Genomic DNA, 23,006 nt, shown 5'->3' with positions numbered 1-23,006 from the left:
TTTCAGTCAACTCTTGTATTTTCTTATGCCTGAGTATTTTTTTTATCATGTGATAGACATTATATATGAAAACTGTGGAGCTATTTAAAGCTCTGGATGATGACATCTTCCTTCAGAAGGGATTTGGGTTTGCTTCTATCAGGAAGTCAGGCTACGGTCACTAGGAAACCCAATGTACCTTAATTCATTAGAACTGAGATGATTCAAAGCTGGGCTTCTGTCCCCATCAGCACTGGTCAATTTTCAATTTATCACTGCTCTGATTTTCAATTCACCATTTTTCCTAGGCTATCACTCTTTGGGGTCTCAATCAAAAGCTGGAGGGTTCCTGAACTCCAATTTTGGTCTCTCTAGCCTCTTTGAGTCTACAGATAGTTCTAATCTTATCTGCTTCTAAGCCACCTCTTTTGAAATCAGCTACTGCCTTGACAGAGAAAGAGTCCCAAATGTAGGACTCTTCCTTCTGGACTTCTATTTTTGCCAGATCTTGACTATAAAATTCCTCACTGCCTTGGTAGTTCTCTGATGGTTTCATAATATTATTTTTTACAATTTTTTTGCCTTTCCAGTTGATCTGAATGGGAGAGTTGATCCAAAATAATCTTATCTACCAATGCCAGAAGCAGAACTTGCCAGCATCCTTTTCATGTGGGCTTATTTGCTAACAAATCCTGAGCTGTAACTAAAAGCTGATTAAGAAGAGGAATTTTCACACACACATGCACACACACAATATCACTGCTAACAACAACAAAAAACTCACCATGGAACATATGGGAAAATATTGCAGAACAACAGAAATGATACATTACCCCCAAAATCTAGGAGGAATAACAGATGTTAGAAAATTGATCATTTCAGAAATAAGATAAAAAGTTAGACAAACTATTTGGCAACCTCATTTTAAAACTCTCAAAAGATGTATCATAAGCCATTGAACAGATGAACAGGCTAATACATAAAGACCAAAAAACTGAACTGTAAAAGGTAAATGAGTGAGATGAAGATTTCTTTTAATCACTCCTACAAACGTCATGGCAAAAACAGATCCTCCACCTAAGATACAAAACTAAACATGTAATAAAATTAGAACCTACACTTAAAGTAGCAATAATACAACAGACATGGCACAAAATCTATTCATGATGTACAAAACCAATTTGATAACTCCTAAACTACAAAAACCAAAAGATAAAATTTGTTTTAAACTCTTTAGGATTATAACTTCTAATTAGATGCAAAGGCAAACCAAACTCGAAATTACATAAAAACAAAACAACACTAATAAAATTCAATTTAATATTAATTTATAATACTATGATGGATAATGCTATTTTGCTGAAACTAAATCAGTGTTCCACACAGACTGTGGTACTGACTGCAATGGTGCAGATTCTAAAAGTTTATCATGAATACCTCACCACATACCAAGTGTTGATTCCATTTCCCCCACTTTCCCCTATATAAACTACCACAAAACCAGCATCATGGAACATGTTATGACATATTTTCACCTCAACTTGATATAAATGTACCATTTACATATTAGGTCTATTCTTTTATCTCTGTTCATTTGACATTAGACTAAAACAAACGAAGCATTACTATAATGTACCAGTAAGAATGAAAATAAAACTTGGGCACTGAAATTGAATGGCAATACTTGTTTGCAAGGTAGTTTATCCAAATTGTTAAGACATGCTTTTAAACACAGAAGTCAAGTGGGAAATCTCTCTATAGCCAAAGATGAAATAATTTGGGCATCGATAAAAATATTAACTACAATGGAATAAAGCAGTTGAAACGAATAAATTTGTGAGTTAATGATACTCAAGGAGAAAAAAATAGTCACTGGTCACCAGCAGAGAATGTTAGGGAAATAACTCATTATTTTGGAAACTAGTAAATAAATTAAAAAAATTTTAAACGTATAAGCTTTTAGATTAACATTAACATAGCAAATTTTAAAATCCTCATAGAGATCTCTGAAAACCCTGTTACATCTCTATTTGAAAGTCTGATTTGAGACAAAATATAAGTCAAGCTTAGAGAATCGAAAAATACATACAACTCTGAAAAACTGACTATACTGCACACCAAATCAATGAAAAGAGATCATCTAGGCAGCAATGGGTCCTCCATATAAGAAGTGTGATCATTAGAAACATCATGATTCACAAGGACCAGAGGAAAGCCTAGCAGTACTTTCCTCAGTTCTACTCCTTTTGTTTCTGTTCCTGTTGACATATTTCACACCCTAATATTTTATTTTGAGGATGAAATAAGATAATGTATGTAAAATAATTAGAGCAATGCTTAGGGAAGATTAGTTTGTTGAGTAAATGGTAGTTTTTACTGTGATGACTACACACAATGAATATAAGAGCAAAAGTAAATGAAGAAATTGGATGTTTTAATCTGGAGAAGCTCTTTAGAAGAATGTCATTCCCTAAAAATGACTTCACTGAATTCTTCTAGTTGTATACCTACAGGCTCTTAAACAGCAAAAATATCAATATTCTCACTATCAGCTATTTCTTTTTAACCCCACATCTAACTCCTCCATAATACAATTCAAATTTCATTCCAGCATTATCACTTTTCATTTCCTTGCCACACTTTCACCTTTTTGACCAATTCCTTTATTATTATTATTATTATTATTATTTATTCTTGTAAAATAGCATGCAGGTTTACCATTGGGAGGCAAGGAGGTATCACAACTATAATTTTCACTGTCTGCGACCCATCAGCAAGACTTCAAAAGCAGCAATTTGTTATTTATACAATAATGTGTGGACTGAAGAGCCAGCAGTAAAGTTTGTCCTTTTTGCAGTTACTCATCGTTAATATACTGTTGTGTTAGCTGAAATGTGAATTGTGTTATTTGGGGACTGGTGTTATTTGACCAAATAGGGGTAATGAAATTCATGCACATCGAAACCATGCAACAAGGACCAACTGTCTTTACTTTTCAGCATTCGGAGAGGTTTTATAGCTGTATTCAGTGGAAGAGTATGCTAAACTCCACCTAGCCTGGGACCAGAACTCTAGTTTGTTTGTTTAAGTAAAAAAATATTGACTTTCCAAAATTCATTAATAGCAAGCTTCTTGACCAGTTTCTGGGAAGGTAAGGTTACAAGCAACTGTAAACAACTAAGAAACTAGGCACCAACTTCACACACACTAACAAAAATGCCTAAGAAATAAATCATATTCAGTAAAATTTGACTTCAATAAGATGAGATGAAAAAAGGCAAAGAACCACATGGGTAAACTTCGTTGGTCAATTTACAGTTACTGATACTAATAACCAGTGTATCTCACGTATTCACATTCTCAACAAAACTAATCACATTCTTGACTAAGCTCACTGTGAGAAAGAGAAAAATATATCACACTAAAACTAGTCACTAGGACATTCTGAAAAGATATCTACCATTACTTCCACAAAGAGACCATAATAAAAATGAAGTAGGAACAGTGATTACTCACACATAAATATAGTAGCTACCAAATATTCAAATAATTAGCTTACATACAAATGAAAAACACAACTTTAAAAAAAAAACCTTGATAAAAATTCTAAATGCTGCAATTCAAAGTCAGCTTAAATTCTGGAAACCATTAAAGATCCTATTTAGTTTCTCCAGATACTTTCTTACTCCAAAGTATCCCTTATTTTCATACTAAGAAAACATATCCCCTAACATAACACAGACTATACAGAAATGCATGCAAAGTATAGGTAACTGCATTCACTTAGCTGCATAGTTGAGCAGAAATTGGAAACATCTGAATATTTCATCTAACCATTTAGTTTTGTTTTCACCTGACAGTAAAGACTCAGTATTTAGCAAACATTCACAATGTATATAGCACTGGTGACTATGGAGACAGTTTGTGTAGTAAGTTTAGATATACCTATAACGTTGACATTAGAAACAAAAAAAAAAATTAAAGTACTTTGATTTACAAATCTTAGGGGTCAACTTGGCAAAATCCAGGGCAAGAGTAGAGGCAGAAAAGAGGTCATTTTAAAAAGTTTGTCCTGGGTAATAACGTCAACCGTAGGCACATTGATTAAGTGCTTTCTGCTTGACTTTCCTTCACTGCCTGTTTCTCCACAGAATGCCAAGCTTGATCTGGCAATACACTGCAAAATAGATTGGTTGTAGAGTTAATTTTATCAGCTCTATTTTGGTTCCTTACAGTCTATTAAAACTAGAACAAAGAGAAGGAGGAGGACAAAAAAGGAGGTAGAAGAGGTGGAGGAGGGGAGTTTTATAAAATTAGAGTGCAAATTTATGGTTTGCATACTTTTCTGGTCCCACCATCTGTTGCTGAAATGTATTTTTTAAATGGTTGCTGCTATCTTATTTTTTATTTACCAGAAAGATCATTAGCTCTGACTGCTATCCCTAACCTCTCTCCATAGGCTGATTTATGGAAATATAAGTCTATACTAATAGTTCTGAAATTTAGAAATTCCCTTTCAAATGATACATCATATTTATTTATGTGACTATTTTATTTTTAAATGAGATCTCATATATTCAAAGCCCACATAGCATACATATTCTAACGATTTTTAAAATTTTTTAAAGTGTTTCCATATAATATTCTGAATGTTATTAAATGAGCATACATGGGGGCTTCCCTGGTGGCCCAGTGGCTAAGACTCTGAGCTCCCAATGCAGGGGGGCTGGGTTCGATCCCTAGTCAGGCAACTAGATCCCACATGCTGCAACTAAGAGTTAGCATGCCATAACTAAAGATCCTGCATGCCTCAACTAAGACCCGGTACAGCCAAATAAATAAATAATTTTTTTAAAAAAAAATGAGCATGCATGGAAAATGGAATGTGCTCTTAATAGTACATTATTGTATTTTGGGTGGACAGACAATATAATCATGGACATAAGGGGGGAAAAGCAGCATTATGTATGCTGTCTAATTTGGCATATACTTTGAAGTCAAAACAATCAGATACACCTATCACTGTGAACGTTACAACATATTATGTTGTTTATAGTCACAATAATACACAAAAGAAACTGAAGTTAGGCCCAGTGAATTCAAGGAAAGGAAAGGAAGAATACTCAGTGCCTATAATGTACCAAGTACTTAATCTATATTAAGAACATAGCAAATACTTGAAGATAGGGATTACTGGATGAATTAAAGAAGTAACAAGAACATAAATGTTTATCAAGTGTCTAAAACAGCGTGACTACTTCAATAAATGTTAGTTATAATAAGGCATATATAATTATGTTCATTTTCCAGATGATTAAATTCAAGTTCAGAAAGATTTAATAACTTGCCCAAAATCACTGAAATGGTTTCTAGTGGAAAAAAATCAGGATTCAATTTTAAGTCTGACTCCAAAGTTTACATTTTTCCACTAGCCTCAAAGCAAAATTCTGTAAAAATTATTCTCCTGTCTAGTAGTTTCATGAGAAACTTGGCAATAAAATTTTAAACATAAGACTCTAAGAACCTAATTCCTAAGATCTGAAATATATTTACAAAAAAAGTTCCTAACAGAATTCAGTTGTTCCATTGTAATTTCTTACCCATACATTCTCACTACTTAGCACTGAAGTTGTTAAAAGATGGAACAGTTCTCACCTTTAGGACAATTAGGAGAACTCAGCCAGAGAGAAAGGGATGGGTACCTTCAGCTCTGGGATATTACAAGTGGCTTGTGCCTGGCTCCAAACAATTAACATTAAGCTTCTAGGCTGTCACTATGTATATCTAACAACTGAAATCCATTGAAAAGAAGAAAAAACCTGGACTTCGTTATTTAACATTCAAATTCTTCCAAAGTTCATATACGCCAGATGGTAACGTCCTATTACTCCCAAAGGGAAATTTTAATCAGAGTACTTAATTAGAAGAAAAATTACCTATTAATGCAAGTCTCTAAGCTCTAATTTGATTTTACTATATTTTAACCACTCTTTACCTTAAAAATGTACTTAATGAATCTGCTGATTTGAATCAAAAGAACTGTATCTTTCTTTTATACCAAATATTAACTACTTTAGCCTCATCAGCTGCAGTCCAAATTTCCACTGCAGAAGGTATTAACTTTTTATGTTGAATATTCTTTCTTGAGGGCATTCCATTTTTATGGCATTAACATAAAAACAGACCTGTTCTCTCATGAATAGGAACACACAGCTCTAGATATGTTCTAAACATTAAGCTAATCAGTTGCACTATTTAACATAGGAGTATATGTTCCAAATATTCCCAGTAAACTTTCATATAAAACCAACCCCCACAGGTCTTCTTTGGACCAAATGTTCTCAGACCTCCCAAGAAATTTACAGCATGAGAAATAATGCAGGATGACACTTACTTAAGGTCATGAAGTTCATTAAGACCAAAGATCCTAAGTCATACTATCCAACTTAATATGGCTGATTGGTTGGGCTGGCTACAAGAAAGGCTCGTTAAAAAAAAAAAAAAATCAGTGGTTGTTACTTAGGAAGAAGGGGGAAACCAGTGCTGGTGTAAGCAACCTGCAGAATCCACCATACTGCCTTAAGTGGCAGCTAGAACAGCCAACTTTGGCAAGCCTTCAATGCCAATCCTAGCTCAGCATCGGATTTCTTCCCATTCTGTTTCTGTATTTGTTCCATCTAACTCTCATTCTGGACATTGCACCAGCTGTAACATTAATGACTTGTGTGATAATGGGCTTTGGTTTTTCAATCAGTTAAGATAATCTCCAGAATCTAGTTTATAAATGTAAATTATATAACCCTTCAAACTTTGAATCCAAAATCCCAATTTTCAGAAAAATTAAATTCATATCATCATTAAAATGTGAGCAAGCACAACTCAATGATGTGAATGAATCCTGATGCTGGGTTTTGGGATAATGTCCTATCCTTGGCTCTGTCACTGACTAACTGTGAGACTGTGGGCAAGCTAGTACCCATTCTGTGCCTTAGTATTTTTATCTTGTAAATGAGGATAATAATAGTATCTACCTAATAGGACTGTTGAGAGAATTAAATGAGTTATCACACAAAAAACAAAAAGGTACCTGTAAACTAAGCTTATGAAGATATTCCCAAAGAGAATATGAAAAGGTAGATGCTACTTCTCTATGAAACACCACACACCCCATTGCTGACCCTCTAACACTGCTCAACTCCTCACAGAGAGAGGCCTTCACATATTATAAGCAAATAAATAAATTTAGAGTTGGAATAAAGATTCAAGAAAACAACAGTGAAATTATGTACATTTCAAGAAAAGGTAGTCAAAAAAGTGACTCATCATGACTCCTGACCCTTACAAAACCAACAGGAATAATTCTCACAATTCTCTTGTTAGGGCAGATCGTCTCAGGAGGAAAGCATTGCACTGAATATTTACATAGCTCCTCACTCACTGGCGAATTATGTTCACAAAACTGAACCTCCATAAAATAAATATGTAAGTTCATACACAGTTGACCCTTGAACAACATGGGTTTGAACTGCACTGTTCACCTGCGGATTTTTTTCAGTAGTAAATACCACAGTACTACATGATCCAAGGTTCGTTGAATCCATGAACACAGAATCACAGATACAGAGGAACTGCAGAGAGGGAGGAACCTCAGATACCAAGGGCCAACTATAAGTTATACACAAATTTTCAACTGTGTGGAAGGCCAGAGCTCCAAATACCATGTTGTTCAAAGGTAAACTGTATATCACTTGTATCCATTTCCTGAGGTTTAGCATTAGTATCATTTATAAGATCTAAGTTAAAAATAAAAGTTCTTGAGATACCCTCATCCGCAGAGAGCAGACAGCAGAAGCAAGAAGAACTACAATCCTGCAGCCTGTGGAACAAAAACCACATTCACAGAAAGATAGACAAGATTAAAACGAAGAGGGCTACGTAACAGATGAAGGAACAAGATAAAACCCCAGAAAAACCACTAAATGAAGTGGAGATACGCAACCTTACAGAAAAAGAATTCAGAATAATGATAGTGAAGATGATCCAGGACTTCGGAAAAAGAATGGAGGCAAAGATCAAGAAGATGCAAAAAATGTTTAACAAAGACCTAGAAAAATTAAAGAACAAACAAACAGAGATGAACACCACAATAACTGAAATGAAAACTACACTAGAAGGAATCAATAGCAGAATAATTGAGGCAGAAGAACAGATAAGTGACCTGGAAGATAGAATGGTGGAATTCACTGCTGCAGAACAGAATAAAGAAAAAAGAATGAAAAGAAATGAAGACAGCCTAAGAGACCTCTGGGACAACATTAAACGCAACAACATTTGCATCATAGGGGTCCCAGAAGGAGGGGAGAGAGAGAGGACCAGAGAAAATATTTGCAGAGATTATAGTCAAAAACCTCCATAACATGGGAAAGGAAATAGCCACCCAAGTCCAGGAAGCACAGAGAGTCCCATACAGGATAAACCCAAGGAGAAACATGCCGAGACACACAGTAATCAAATTGGCAAAAATTAAAGACAAAGAAAAATTATTGAAAGCAACAAGGGAAAAACAACAAATAACATACAAGGGAACTCCCATAAGGTTAACAGCTAACTTCTCAGCAGAAACTCTACAAGCCAGAAGGGAGTGGCAAGATATACTTAAAGTGATGAAAGGGAAGAACCTACAACCAAGATTACTCTACCCGGCAAGGATCTCATTCAGATTCGATAGAGAAATCAAAAGCTTTACAGGCAAGCAAAAGCTAAGAGAATTCAGCACCACCATACCAGCTCTACAACAAATGTTAAAGGAACTTCTCTAAGTGGGTAACACAAGAGAAGAAAAGGACCTATAAAAACAAACCCAAAACAATTAAGAAAATGGTCACAGAACTTACATATCGATAATTACCTTAAACATGAATGGAGTAAATGCTCCAACCAAAAGACACAGGCTTGCTGAATGGATACAAAAACAAGACCCATAAATATGCTGTCTACAAGAGACCCACTTCAAATCTAGGGACACATACAGGGGATGGAAAAAGATATTCCATGCAAATGGAAATCAAAAGAAAGCTGGAGTAGGAATACTCATATCAGATAAAATAGACTTTAAGATAAAGAATGTTACAAGAGACAAGGAAGGGCACTACATAATGATCAAGGGATCAATCCAAGAAGAAGATATAACAATTATAAATATATATGTACCCAACATAGGAGCACCTCAATATATAAGGCAACTTCTAACAGCTGTAAAAGAGGAAATTGACAGTAACACAGTAATAGTGAGGGACTTTAACACCTCACTTACACCAATGGACAGATCACCCAAAAGGAAAATAAATAAAGAAACAGAAGCTTGAAATGACACAACAGACAAGATAGATTTAACTGATATTTATAGGACATTCCATTCAAAAACAGCAGATTACACTTTCTTCTCAAGTGTGCACAGAACATTCTCCAGGATAGATCACATCTTGGGTCACAAATCAAGCTTCAATAAATTTAATAAAATTGAACTCATATCAAGCATCTTTTCTGACCACAGCACTATGAGAGTAGAAATCAATTACACGGGAAAAAACATAAAAAACACAAACACATGGAGGCTAAACACTACGTTACTAAATAACCAAGAGATCACTGAAGAAATCAGAGAGGAAATCAAAAAATACGTAGAGACAAATGACAATGAAAACACGACAATCCAAAACCTATGGGAGGCAGCAAAAGCAGTTCTAAGAGGGAAGTTTATAGCTATACAAGCCTACTTCAAGAAACAAGAAAAATCTCAAATAAACTATCTAAACTTACACCTAAAAGAACTAGAGAAAGAAGAACAAACAAAACCCAAAGTTAGCAAAAGGAAAGAAATCATAAAGATCAGATCAGAAATAAATGAAAAAGAAATGAAGGAAACAATAGCAAAGATCAATAAAACTAAAAGCTGGTTCTTTCAGAAGGTAAACAAAATTGATAAGCCATGAGCCAGACTCATCAAGAAAAAAAGGGAGAAGACTCAAATCAACAGAATTAGAAATGAAAAAGGAGAAGAAACAACTGACACTGCAGAAACACAAAGGATCATGAGAGATTACTACAAGCAACTCTATGCCAATAAAATGGACAACCTAGAAGAAATGGACAAATTCTTAGAAAAGTACAACCTTCTGAGACTGAACCAAGAAGAAACAGAAAATATAAACAGACCAAACAGAAGCACTGAAATTAAGACTGTGATTAAAAATCTTCCAACGAACAAAAGCCCAGGACCAGATGGCTTTCACAGGCAAATTCTATCAAACATTTAGTGAAGAGCTAACACCTATCCTTCTCAAACTCTTCCAAAATATAGCAGAGGGAGGAAAACTCCCCAACTCATTCTACAAGGCCACCATCACCCTGATACCAAAACCAGACAAAGATACTACAAAATAAGAAAATTACAGACCAATATCACACATGAATATAGATGCAAAAATCCTCAAAAAAAATTAGCAAACAGAATCCAACAACATATTAAAAGGATCATACACCATGAGCAAGTGGGATTTATCCCAGGGATGCAAGGATTCTTCAATATATGCAAATCAATCAATGTGATACACCATATTAACAAACTGAAGAATAAAAACCATATGATCATCTCAATAGATGCAGGAAAAGCTTTTGACAAAATTCAACACCCATTTATGATAAAAACTCTCCAGAAAGTGGGCATAGACGGAACCTAATTCAACATAATAAAGGCCATATACGACAAACCCACAGCAAACATCATTCTCAATGGTGAAAAACTGAAAGCATTCCCTCTAAGATCAGGAACACGACAAGGATGTCCACTCTCACCGCTATTATTCAACATAGTTTTGGAAGTGCTAGCCATGGCAATCAGAGAAGAAAAAGAAATAAAAGGGATACAAATTGGAAAAGAAGAAGTAAACCTGTCACTGTTTACAGATGACATGATACTATACATAGAGAATCCTAAAGATGCCACCAGAAAACTACTACAGCTAATCAATGAATCTGGTAAAGTTGCAGGATACAAAATTAATGCACAGAAATCTCTTGCATTCCTACACACTAATGATGAAAAATCTGAAAGTGAAATTAAGGAAACACTCCCATTTACCACTGCAACAAAAAGAATAAAATACCTAGGAATAAACCTTCCTAGGGAGACAAAAGACCTGTATGCAGAAAACTATAAGACACTGATGAAAGAAATTAAAGATGATACCAACAGATGGAGAGATATGCCATGTTCTTGAATTGGAAGAATCAATATTGTGAAAATGACTACACTACCCAAAGCAATCTACAGATTCAATGCAATCCCTATCAAACTACCAATGGCATTTTTTATGGAACTAGAACAAAAAATCTTAAAATTTGTATGGAGACACAAAAGACCCCGAATAGCCAAAGCAGTCTTGAGGGAAAAAACAGAGCTGGAGGAATCAGACTCCCTGACTTCAGACTATACTACAAAGCTACAGTAATCAAGACAATATGGTACTGGCACAAAAACAGAAACATAGATCAATGGAACAAGATAAAAAGCCCAGAGGTAAACCCACGCACCTATGGTCAACTAATCTATGACAAAGGAGGCAAGGATATACAATGGAGAAAAGACAGTCTCTTCAACAAGTGGTGCTGGGAAAACTGGACAGCTACATGTAAAAGAATGAAATTAGAATCCTCCCTAACACCATACACAAAAATAAACTCAAAATGGATTAGAGACCTAAATGTAAGTCTGGACACTATAAAACTCTTGGAGGAAAACGGAGGAAGAGCACTCTTTGACATAAATCACAGCAAGATCTTTTTTGATCCACCTCCTAGAGTAATGGAAATAAAAACAAAAATAAACAAATGGGACCTAGTGAAACTTCAAAGCTTTTGCCCAGCAAAGGAAACTATAAACATGACGAAAAGACAACCCTCAGAATGGGAGAAAGTATTTGCAAACGAATCAACAAAGGATTAATCTCCAAAATATATAAACAGCTCGTGCAGCTCAATATTAAAAAAAACAAGCAACCCAAGCCAAAAATGGGCAGAAGACCTAAATAGACAGTTCTCCAAAGAAGACATACAGATGGCCAAGAAGCACATGAAAAGCTGCTCAACATCACTAATTATTAGAGAAATGCAAATCAAAACGACAATTAGGTATCACCTCACACCAGTCAGAATGGGCTTCATCAGAAAATCTACAAACAACAAATGCTGGAGAGGGTGTGGAGAAAAGGGAACCCTCTTGCACTGTTGGTGGGAATGTAAACTGATACAGCCACTATGGAGAACAGTATGGAGGTTCCTTAAAAAACTAAAATAGAATTACCATATGATCCAGCAATCCCACTACTGGGCATATACCCAGAGAAAACCACAATTCAAAAAGACACATGTATCCCAGTGTTCACAGAAGCACTACCTACAATAGCCAGGTCATGGAAGCAACCTAAATGCCCATCGACAGACAAATGGATAAAGAAGTTGTGGTACATATATACAATGGAATATTACTCAGCCATAAAAAGGAACAAAATTGGGTCATTTGTTGAGACATGTATGGATCTAGAGACTGTCATACAGAGTGAAGTCAGTCAGAAAGAGAAAAACAAATATCGTATATTAATGCATATATGTGGAACGTAGAAAAATGGTACAGATGAACCAGTTTGCAGGGCAGAAATTGAGACCCCGATGTACAGACAAACGTATGGACACCAAGGGAGGAAAGCCGTGGGGGTGTGGGGGTGGGGGTGTGATGAATTGGACGATTGGGATTGACATGTATACACTGATGTGTATAAAATTGATGACTAATAAGAACCTGCTGTATAAAAAAATAAATAAAATTCAAAACTTTTTTAAATAAATAAATAAAAATAATAGAAGTTCTTGTCTTCCCTAGAGCAGAATGGCTGATCCCATTTCCTAGGAAATGTCTTATATTTTAAAAGAGAAATGCTAATTTCAATTAGGCAATGGATATTTAACATGGAGAAATTTTTTTAACAGTTGAACACTGATTAAAATGGATTAACGAAAATTCAATATCCATTCACGATAAAAACTCTTACCAAAGTAGGTATAGGGGGAACATATCTCATAATAATGAAAGCTATTTATGACAAACCCACAGCCAACATAATACTCAACAGTGAAGAGCTGAAAGCCTTCCCACTAAAATCTGGAACACGACAAGGATGCCCTCTCACCACTCCTATTCAACATAGTATTGGAAGTCCTAGCCACAGCAGCCAGACAAGAAAAAGAAATAAAAGGTATCCAGATTGGAAGGGAAGAGGTAAAATTGTCATTATATGCAGATGACATGATACTATATACAGAAAACCCTAAAGACTCAACACAAAAACTACTAGAACTGATAAACGAATTCAGCAAGGTAGCAGGATACAAGGTTAGCATACAGAAATCTGTTGCATTTCTTTGCACTCACAATGAAATATCAGAAAAGGCATGTAAATAAACAGTCCCTAACAATCTCTTTTAAAATTGCATCCAAAAACAAGAAAAAGTACTTAGGAATAAACCTGACCAAAGAGGTTTTGAAAGACTTTTATGCTGAGAACTATAAAACATTGATAAAAGAAACTGAAGATGACTCAAAGAAATGGAAAGATATCTCATGCTCTTAGATTGGAAGAATTAATATAGTTAAAATGGTAATACAGCCCAAAGCAATCTACAGATTTAATGCAAACCCCATCAAAATACCCATGACATTTTTCACAGAACTACAACAAATAATCCTAAAATTTATATGGAACCATAAAAGACACAGAATTGCCAAAGTATCCTGAGGAAAAAGAACAAAGGTCAAGGCATAACCCTCCCAAACTTCAGACAATACTACAAAAAGCTACAGTAATCCAAACAGCATGGTATTGGCACAAAAACAGACATATAGATCAATGGAACAGGATAGAGAGCTCAGAAATAAACCCACATACCGACGGTCAATTAATCTACAACAAAGGAGGCAAGAATACATGATGGAGAAAAGACAGTCTCTTCAGCAAGTGGTGTTAGGAAAGCTGGAAAGTCGCATGTAAATCAATGAAGTTAGAACACTCCCTCACACCATACACAAAAATAAACTCAAAATGGCTTAAAGACTTAAGACATGACACCATAAAACTCCTAGAAGAGAACGTAGGCAAAACATTCTCCAACATAAATCGTAGCAATGTTTTCTTAGGTCAGTCTCCCATGGCAATAGAAATAAAAGCAAAAAGAAACAAATGGGACCTAATCAAATTTATAAGCTTTTGCACAGCAAAGGAAACCATAAACAAAATGAAAAGACAACCTACAGAATGGGAGAAAATATTTGCAAACAATGCGACAAAGGATTAATTTCCAAAATAAACAAACAGCTCATACAACTCAATAACAACAACAAAAAAAACTATCCAATCAAAAAATGGGCAGAACACCTAAATAGACATTTCTCCAAAGAAGACATACAGACGGTCAATAGGCATATGAAAAGTTGCTCAACATCACTAATTATTAGAGAGATGAAAATCAAAGCTGCAGTATCACCTCACACCAGTCAGAATGGCCATCATTAAAAAGTCTGCAAATAATAAATGCTAATGAGGGTGTGAAGAAAAAGGAACACTCCTACACTGTTGGTGGGAAAGTAAACTGGTGCAGCACTATGGAAAAAGGTATGGATGTTCCTTAAGAAACTAAAAATAGAATTGCCATAAGATCCAGCAATCCCACTCCTGGGCATATCCAGAAAAAACTCTAATTCAAAAAGATGCATGCACCCCAATGTTCACAGCAGCAGTATTTACAATAGCCAAGACATGGAAGCAACCTAAATGTCCATCAACAGATGAATGGATAAAGAAGATGTGGTATATACATATATACAATGGAATACTACTCAGCCATAAAAAATGAAATAACGCCATTTGCAGCAACATTGGATGAACCTAGAGATTATAATACTAAGTGAAGTAAGTCAGAAAGAGGAAGACAAATATCACATGATATCACTTATATGTGGAAACTAAAATATGATACAAATGAACTTATTTACAAAACAGACTCACAGACATAGAAAACTATGGTTACCAAAGGGGAAAGGGGGTAGGTGAGGGATAAATTAGGAATTTGAGATTAGCAGATACAAGCTATTATATATAAAGTAGATAAATAAGGTCCTACTCTATAGCACAGGGAACTATATTCAATATCCTATAATAAACCATAATGGAAAAGAATATTAAAATATATATGCATGTGTGTATAACTGAATCACTTTGCTGTACACCAGAAACTAACACATTGTAAATCAACTATACCTCAATAAAATAATAATTATAATAACAATAATTTGAAAATGGATTAGCCTGTTACAGGCTGTTGAAAAAAAATAGCAGGTTCTACATCAAGAGAACTTGCATGAGCTGGAGCACAGTCTCCAAAAGGAAGAAACAAACAAATCACTCTCCAGGGTCCCTCCCTAAACAGAACACACAATAATTAAAATTTTTAAAATAGAGGATAATACTATCATGTACTTAGAGGACTTAAAGAATACAAATAGAAAGATTCAGATAAATCACATGATAGTTGGCACATTACATACACTCATTTTTAGGTATGCCCATTTTACTGCTATATTTCGTAACAGTAAGTATTTTAATGCTAAGAAAGCAATTTTCACTGAGCAGCCCATCAGATTCACTTGTTGTGAGAAATACTCTTTCTGAGTTGCACATCTTCGCATAGATTACAGCAGGTGCCCCCCCAGGTTACTTACAGGTGGTAGGGTGGAAATCATTGCTCTATCGAGGGAGTGTAAATATAAGGCAATGAGTGACATCCCCCTCTGGCATGCTGGGAGCAGAAATCATTGAGAGGCAACTACTTTAATAGAACAAGAATTTGAGGAATCTAAGGGGAAGACTCTAGACCAGACAAGGAACAGCCTAAAGTAAAAGGAAAGAATCTTATTTTCCTGTGTCCTATTTTAAATGAGTGGCTTTCCAGTCTAGGTACTTACAACTCAGACGGGAAAGAAATACCTGTTGAGCTTATCTACTTCCCATGTATAAAACTACTCCCCCAGAGCTCAGCATTATTCAATTCTAGGCCTACCAATTCTAGGAGAACACACTCTGTGTTTTAAAAGCTTACCTGTACAGAAGTTTCACTTAATACATAGTTTTATTTCCCAATTGCTCAATTCAAGGGAAATTCGTCTAATATTCAACCTGACAAAGTAGGTTTTTCTCTGCTACTAGTTAATAATGTTTTTATTTTTTTACTAATAAATTAAAGAGCAAAGAATTAACTCCCATTATTAATAAGGTAGTTAAATCTAAAACATTTCATGAGCTACCCAAATATATAAAATCTATGGCCCCATCTGCAAATATACCATAAATCATAAAAATTTGGTAGATACAAGAAAGTCCAAGTTTATTTTCTAAATGAAAGTAGTAAAAAAACCTTATGAGAGAAAATATGTTCCCTGTGCTCAAGCAATTAGCTTCCGATTAAAAGCAAATGATGACTATACTTCTGCTTTGTAAAAAGAAAATAACAAATAATCAATTAAACTTGGGGCTTATGTGACAACTCAGTACAGCACAGATATATATAAAACTATCATTATAGCACACATGTAATACTAATCTTATTAGAGTGTATACTCATAATTAGAAACATGAAGGAATAAATTTCTTTGGTTTTCTAAGAGTTTACAGAGGATGAGTTAGCAAATTCCAAAAGAAGGAAATAAGAGACAGAATTAGCAAAATATTAATAAAAAAAATATTCATTTTAGGGAATTCCCTGGTGGTCCAGTGGTTAGGACTCCATGCTCTCACTGCCAAGGGCCCGGGGTTCAATCCCTAGTCAGGGAACTAAAATCGCACAAGCCATGTGGCACAGCCAAAAAAAAAAATGTAAAGCTTTCAAATTCAATAGAATCTAATCTATATAGACTAGCTGGCAAGCCATCTGACAAGCTAAATTTAAACTATAAAATAATAAAGCAGTTGAAAAGCTAAAGCTATTCACAGTGGTTACGTCCTTTATCTCACATCCATACTCCTCAACAACTAAATTTCCAAAAAGGTGGGTAAGAGTAAATGCAAACATATGTAAACATTCTTACGTGTTCTATAGCCCCCGCCTGTCCATTACTATATTCTCGATACTGTCCAAGCATCTGGTCAACTTGCCGCAGGTTCCGACTAGTGTCCTAAAGAAAGAAAGTGGACTTTATTAATTGCTCCAAACAATGTTTTCCCCAATCAATCTTAGCGGCATATCAAACAGCTAGGTCACCCATTTGCAAAAGGTACAATTTATATAATAATTAAGTTGGGTAATATACTTCATAAATATCAAATAAATCTTATTAACAGCACTGACAGAGAAACTCAAATCCATCTGCAATTTACTTGTGTGAAATCTGAAGCACAAAATTTCAATCCTTATCCAAGGTTCCATAATAAGTTGGCAACAAAACCATAAATTGGAAAAGAATCCTCATCGTCAATTTGTGCACCTCAACTAATTCAGACCCTCTTTATATAAGAGAAATCCTGAGAAAAATCTAGTCGATTGTGTTCATGACAAGCAAATCATTAGGATCAATGTTATTTCAGTTATTACTTTACCTCAAGGACTCCATTAAGAGAAAAGAAAACAAAGTATCCTTTAACTTTTAGCTATAAAATTTGTTTGTAATTACAGTAAAAATGGTTTCCACCTAAATATGCTAGGTTTCACCTGAGAGGTAAATGGAGGCATTTCTTTCAAAAATATATACTTACTAATATGTTTCAGTAGTGGGAAAGTACAAGAATTTGTACTGCAAGAATCCAATATTATGTTAATTTAAATAAGTTTAGAAAGAAAAAGGCTCCGGAGTTTTAAATCAAATTATGGTTTCTCCACCAGAAATTAGCCTCTTCTTATCTAAGCATACTAACCCAAAGCAATTGAAAGCCAAAATCCATGTTTATCCAGGCAAAACGGAAGTAAGAGATTAAAGAGTAGGAAAAAAAGTCTGAGTTTTCTTTTTGCCCTTCCTCCACCTCTTTTCCAAAGCCCTTTCCTATGGAGGGAATGTAAACTGCTGCCACTCAAACTTCCAAACACTGTCAAAAATTAGCCTCTAAATAAAAATGGCATCTCAGTATCATTCATCCATGAATAATTTACCTACCCAAAATATGAACAACTTCTCTAAAGGCAAATGTCCACAAGAAGGTAAACTATGGTAATAATTCCTATTGGTTTCACTCCCACAGTATTTTATTTGGAAATACTGCCTTATCCCAAAACATTTCCACAACCTATCATATATTTCAAATATATCTTTACTGACTGTGTTAGGCAGAATAATGCCCCCAAAGATGTCCAAGTCCTAATCCCTCGAACCTATGTATACGTTTCCTTATATGGCAAAAGGGATTTTGCAGCTATGATTAAGTTAAGGACCTTGAGATGAGGAGATTATCCTGGATTATTGGGTGGACTCAATCACAAGCAACCTTAAAAGTGGAAGAGGGAAGCAGAAGAGTAGTCAAGAGTGATATGATGTAAGAAGTACTCAACCCACCCTTCCTGGCTTTGAAGAGGAAGGAAGGGGCTACAAAACAAGGAATGTGGGCAGCCTCTAGAAGCTGGAAAAGGAACAGATATTTCCCTAGGACCTCCAAAAAGGAATACAGCCCTACTGACATCCTGCTTTTAGTCCAATGAAACCAGGGTCAGATTCTGACCTACAGAACTGTAAGAAAATAAATTTCTGGGTTTTTTAGACATTAGTTTTGTGCAAATTTGTTACTGTGGCATAAAAAACTAATACACCGACTGAAACCATTTCTTAGCTCAACCTAGTTAAAATCTATTACATGCAACCATTGCTAAACTAACCTGTAAAGTACTTGTTATAGTGTTGACCTTCTCAGTGACATCCACAGTAGGTCGATTTCGAGTTTCCCTGTGTATTGAACTGGCAGCCCATCGACCCAATCGGTCATGAGAGCGGAAGTGGTCTGAATCGTTGGAGGATCCTGCCATTGAGGTGCAAAAATCCTTAAAAATAAATCCAGGTCAAGGTCAATCAAATGGTAAAGAGCACAGAAATAAGAGATTAATTTAACTATTTACTTTTTGATCTTTTAAAGTATTTATTACATTAGCCCTTTGCCACATCATAATTTCTAACACATAGCTTGAAAACACAGGTCATTTCCACATGTAATTCTCCCTCCTTTGTTTTTTCTGGTTTATGAGCAATTCCTCAGACATTTACAACTCCAAATAATAATAATCACTTAGTTTTGTGCAATGCTCCTAAATTTTATAAGCTCTTTCACATACAGTATCTCACATAACTCTACCAACAACACTGTAAGGTATATGAGACACATAGATTGGTATCTCTACAATGAAGAAGAAAAAAAAACACAGATATTCTCTAAGGCTAAAACCTGCAGGTCTCAATATTAGTCTGATGTCCATTCTTTTTTCTTTAATTTATTTATTTTATATTTTTGGCTGCATTGGGTCTTTGTTGCTGCGCACAGGCTTTCTCTAGGTGCAGCGAGCGGGACCTACTCTTTGTTGCGGTGTGCAGGCTTCTCATTGCGGTGGCTTCTCTTGTTGCAGAGCATGGGCTCTAGGTGCACAGGCTTCAGTAGCTGTGGTGCACAGGCTCAGTGGTTGTGGCTCACGGGCTGTAGAGCACAGGCTCAGTAGTTGTGGAGCGCAGGCTTAGTTGCTCCGCGGCATATAGGATCTTCCCCGACCATGGCTCGAACCCACGTCCCCTTCATAGGCAGGTGGATTCTTAACCACTGCACTGCCAGGGAAGCCCTAGTCTGATGTCCATTCTACTAAGCTATGAGAACATGTGCATCTTTAAACAAAAATACAACACACAGAGAATGACCTAAAATAAAAGAATTCCATTCACTGTACAGTGAACACTCTCATACACCTTAATTTAAAATATAGTAGAATTGAACAAATGCAGTAGTAGAGGTACAAACTCTACAATAACAAGTGTGTGAGAAGATGGAGTCTTCAACATCTCCACCAAAACAGAAAGCCAAACATCCTGAATATAATGTCATCAGTAGAAAAGTCTCTAAATATGCTTTCCTCCCATCCTTACCTCGATTTTCAATCTAATGCAAAAGAAAATTATTTCATGCAAGACGATCTCAAAAGTTTCAGAATACCTTTTATAGAAATTGAAGAAATGAAATATATTTGTAACAAAGAAGCATCAGAGAAAATTCAATTATCAAAAGTGAAAGTTTGAGTATTCCAATAATTTCATTTTCTGCTTAATAGAAGGTTAACATAATCTTTATTTTAACATTAATTGTTATAATCTTCCTAAAATCTATATGGCCAGTTTTCTGGCCTTTGAAATACAGTATGATGAAACCTCTCTTTAATAATCAAGAATATTCTGAAATTTTTAGATCTTTATTCTGAATGCATCTGGGAAGTACATGACCATACATCTAAAGCCAAGATAAAGGGAATTTGCTAAATATGTATAGATTCTCGAGCATTTAATGAAAGTAGTCATGTTTTTAAAATATTAAATAAAATAAAACTAAATAAAAAGATAAGCAAGGAAGCTTGCTGTGAGTTTAGGTTTTTCAAAGTGAAATACAGTCTGTCCTTGTAGCACCAGGAAAAGAGTCAACGGAACATCCAACTTCTTCAAACTGGCTGAGACAGGGCTAGCAAACACCTGTCACACTCGAGCCTCTCCTCTGCCCAGGTCTCTCAACTTCCTTCCTCACCTCTCTTCTCTGGTTCTCGCCCCCTTCCCCTGTCTAGAAGTACAAAGGTACAGTGCCCACGATGTAGCTCTCTAACGTCAAAAAACATGAACAAGAAACAGGCTGAAGCAACTGTTGGCTATGATTTTGGAGGATCACAACTGTTTAAATCCGAAAGAATAAACTTAAGAAGAAATCTTAAATGTAAAGTTCACCTTTATACTTAGGAAATCACGGGTGTGTGTGTGTGTGTGTGTGTGTGTGTGCGCGCGTGTGTGTGTGTCTCTGCACACCTGTGCGCACTCATGTGAGCACACCCATAAATCTATGTATGCCACATGACCTAAAATCGTTTGCTCTATGTAAATGTACTTTCCAACATTTTCCATTAGTGAAAACAGGAAAAATCAACATTTTCTGAGAGCCTGCTACAACGCTAAGTACTATATAGATGCTCACACAATCCAACTTAATTCTCATAATAACTTATTAAAATGGGCAGTTAACCCCTAATCTATCGAGGATGCTGAGGGGGAGCTGTTAAGTAACAAGTCCAACACCATATAATGATTTTAAGTAGCAGACCAAGGATGCAGACCCAGGATTCAGCCAGGCTTCTCTACCTTCAGTATTCTTTTCATTCTACTTTGCTCTGCTGTCCCCTAAACACTACTTACGAACAATCTTAACAGTTAGTAAAAATCATTACAGGCAGCAGCAGGCCATGGTTCACATGTTGTCTACAGCCTCTTCAACCCCCTCTCATTTCATTTAAGCATAAAAATATCAAAATGAGGGAGGCTGGGAATCAAGTAGCAATATGAAATCTGTATTAGGCACCAGGAAAAAAACTAAGTGACATATCTATGCTGCATATAATAAAGAGCCTTAAAAACAAATCAAATCATTGGCCTCAGAGTAAAGGGGTTTTTATTTCCTGTTCCTTCTACTTCTTGTATAATGGAAAATAATAATTATGCCTGGATCTGTCAAAGTTTTGTATCTAAAAGTATAATGAATATCATTTTAATAAGTCAAAATTCTGGAAACTAAATTGGAGTTAGGATACCACGCAGAATAAAAAGGTAACATTGGAAACCAGATGTTAACTATAATGGCTACTGGTGAGAGCAGGAAACAAGATAACCATCTATGAGACAACCTGATTTTTTTGAGTACCAAACTTTTAATAATAATCAGTTATCTACACACAACTTCAATGGATATAAATGGTGTATCAGACTCATCTAACGAGCAGGCAGTCTGAGTTTCAATTTGACTACAAACAGTGATAACTGAAAATTTTATGGTTATTTTTTAAAATTTGAGAAAATATTTAAAATATAAAATAGTAGAGACTAATATAACAAGCATGCATGTATCTACTACCTAGAATGTTATTATTATTCTTTTCTATTTCTGTCTTCTTTATTCTATTTCTATCACCTTATTTCCCTATTATTTTAAAGAATATATTCTTAATATTGTTATTTCCCATTCTGACACGTGTGCTTCTAATATTTTTAATAAAATATTTAGAACGCTATAAATAAAGTCTTAGTACCCTCTCACACTACCCTCCACCCAGTACTACTCCTGCCCCACCTCCCCTGGGATAACTACCAGAATGATTTTGTGTTTAACTTTCCACACCACACTTCTATACTTTTACCGCAGGTATATGTACCTTGCAGTCTTTCTTAATGGAAAACACATTATAATCAGTTGATAAATATTAACAAGTAAAGACATGGGATATATGAATTTAAAACAGAAAATCTTAGCAGCATTACACAAAATTAACAACAGCATTAACTAAATTATTTGTAATTGTCACATTAAAAAAGAAAAACCTCTCACCCCTATTAAGGATTACATACTTTTAATAAGAAAAAAATCACACTTTCCAGAATGAATTTCACTATTTCACACAAAAGTCTTCAGCTTTTAATTTCAATTACTTTGAGCAATAAAAGATTTTCAAACTCCTGCATCTGATGGAACTCCTGTAGAAATATCAAGATTTTAAGGTGAGATATATCTGAGAATTTTGCATGGTTTTTTTTAATAGCTTATGAAACATTCACTTTTATAGCATATGAAAGGACTTCAATTACGTGTCATAAGGGTTGAAGGACTTTAAAGACATTAAAGAATCTGATTATAATAAAAAATAGAAATTAGATTAGTATT

General features: G+C 35.1%; 1 protein-coding gene across 8 annotated transcripts in view; it reads right to left on the bottom strand.

Moving 5' to 3' along the window:
* The window catches only part of CEP128 (centrosomal protein 128), a 417,494-nt gene extending 394,755 nt beyond the window's left edge, over window positions 1-22,739 (bottom strand). For all 8 annotated transcript variants that reach the window (XM_079912854.1, XM_079912856.1, XM_079912858.1 and 5 more), the window contains exons 1-3: window positions 22,694-22,739; window positions 18,943-19,104; window positions 17,171-17,257 (exon numbers count right to left, since the gene is read on the bottom strand). In XM_079912854.1, coding sequence (XP_079768980.1) covers window positions 17,171-17,257; window positions 18,943-19,089 — 234 coding nt within the window. In that variant the 5' untranslated portion in view covers window positions 19,090-19,104; window positions 22,694-22,739. The remainder of the gene's footprint in view (window positions 1-17,170; window positions 17,258-18,942; window positions 19,105-22,693) is intronic.
* Window positions 22,740-23,006: the final 267 nt, after the last annotated feature.

This window comes from Stenella coeruleoalba (assembly GCF_951394435.1).
Source record: "Stenella coeruleoalba genome assembly, chromosome: 2".
Classification (NCBI taxonomy): domain Eukaryota; kingdom Metazoa; phylum Chordata; class Mammalia; order Artiodactyla; family Delphinidae; genus Stenella; species Stenella coeruleoalba.
The sequence above is the reverse complement of the archived record's forward strand: the minus strand, read 5'-3'. Positions and strand labels throughout refer to the sequence as shown.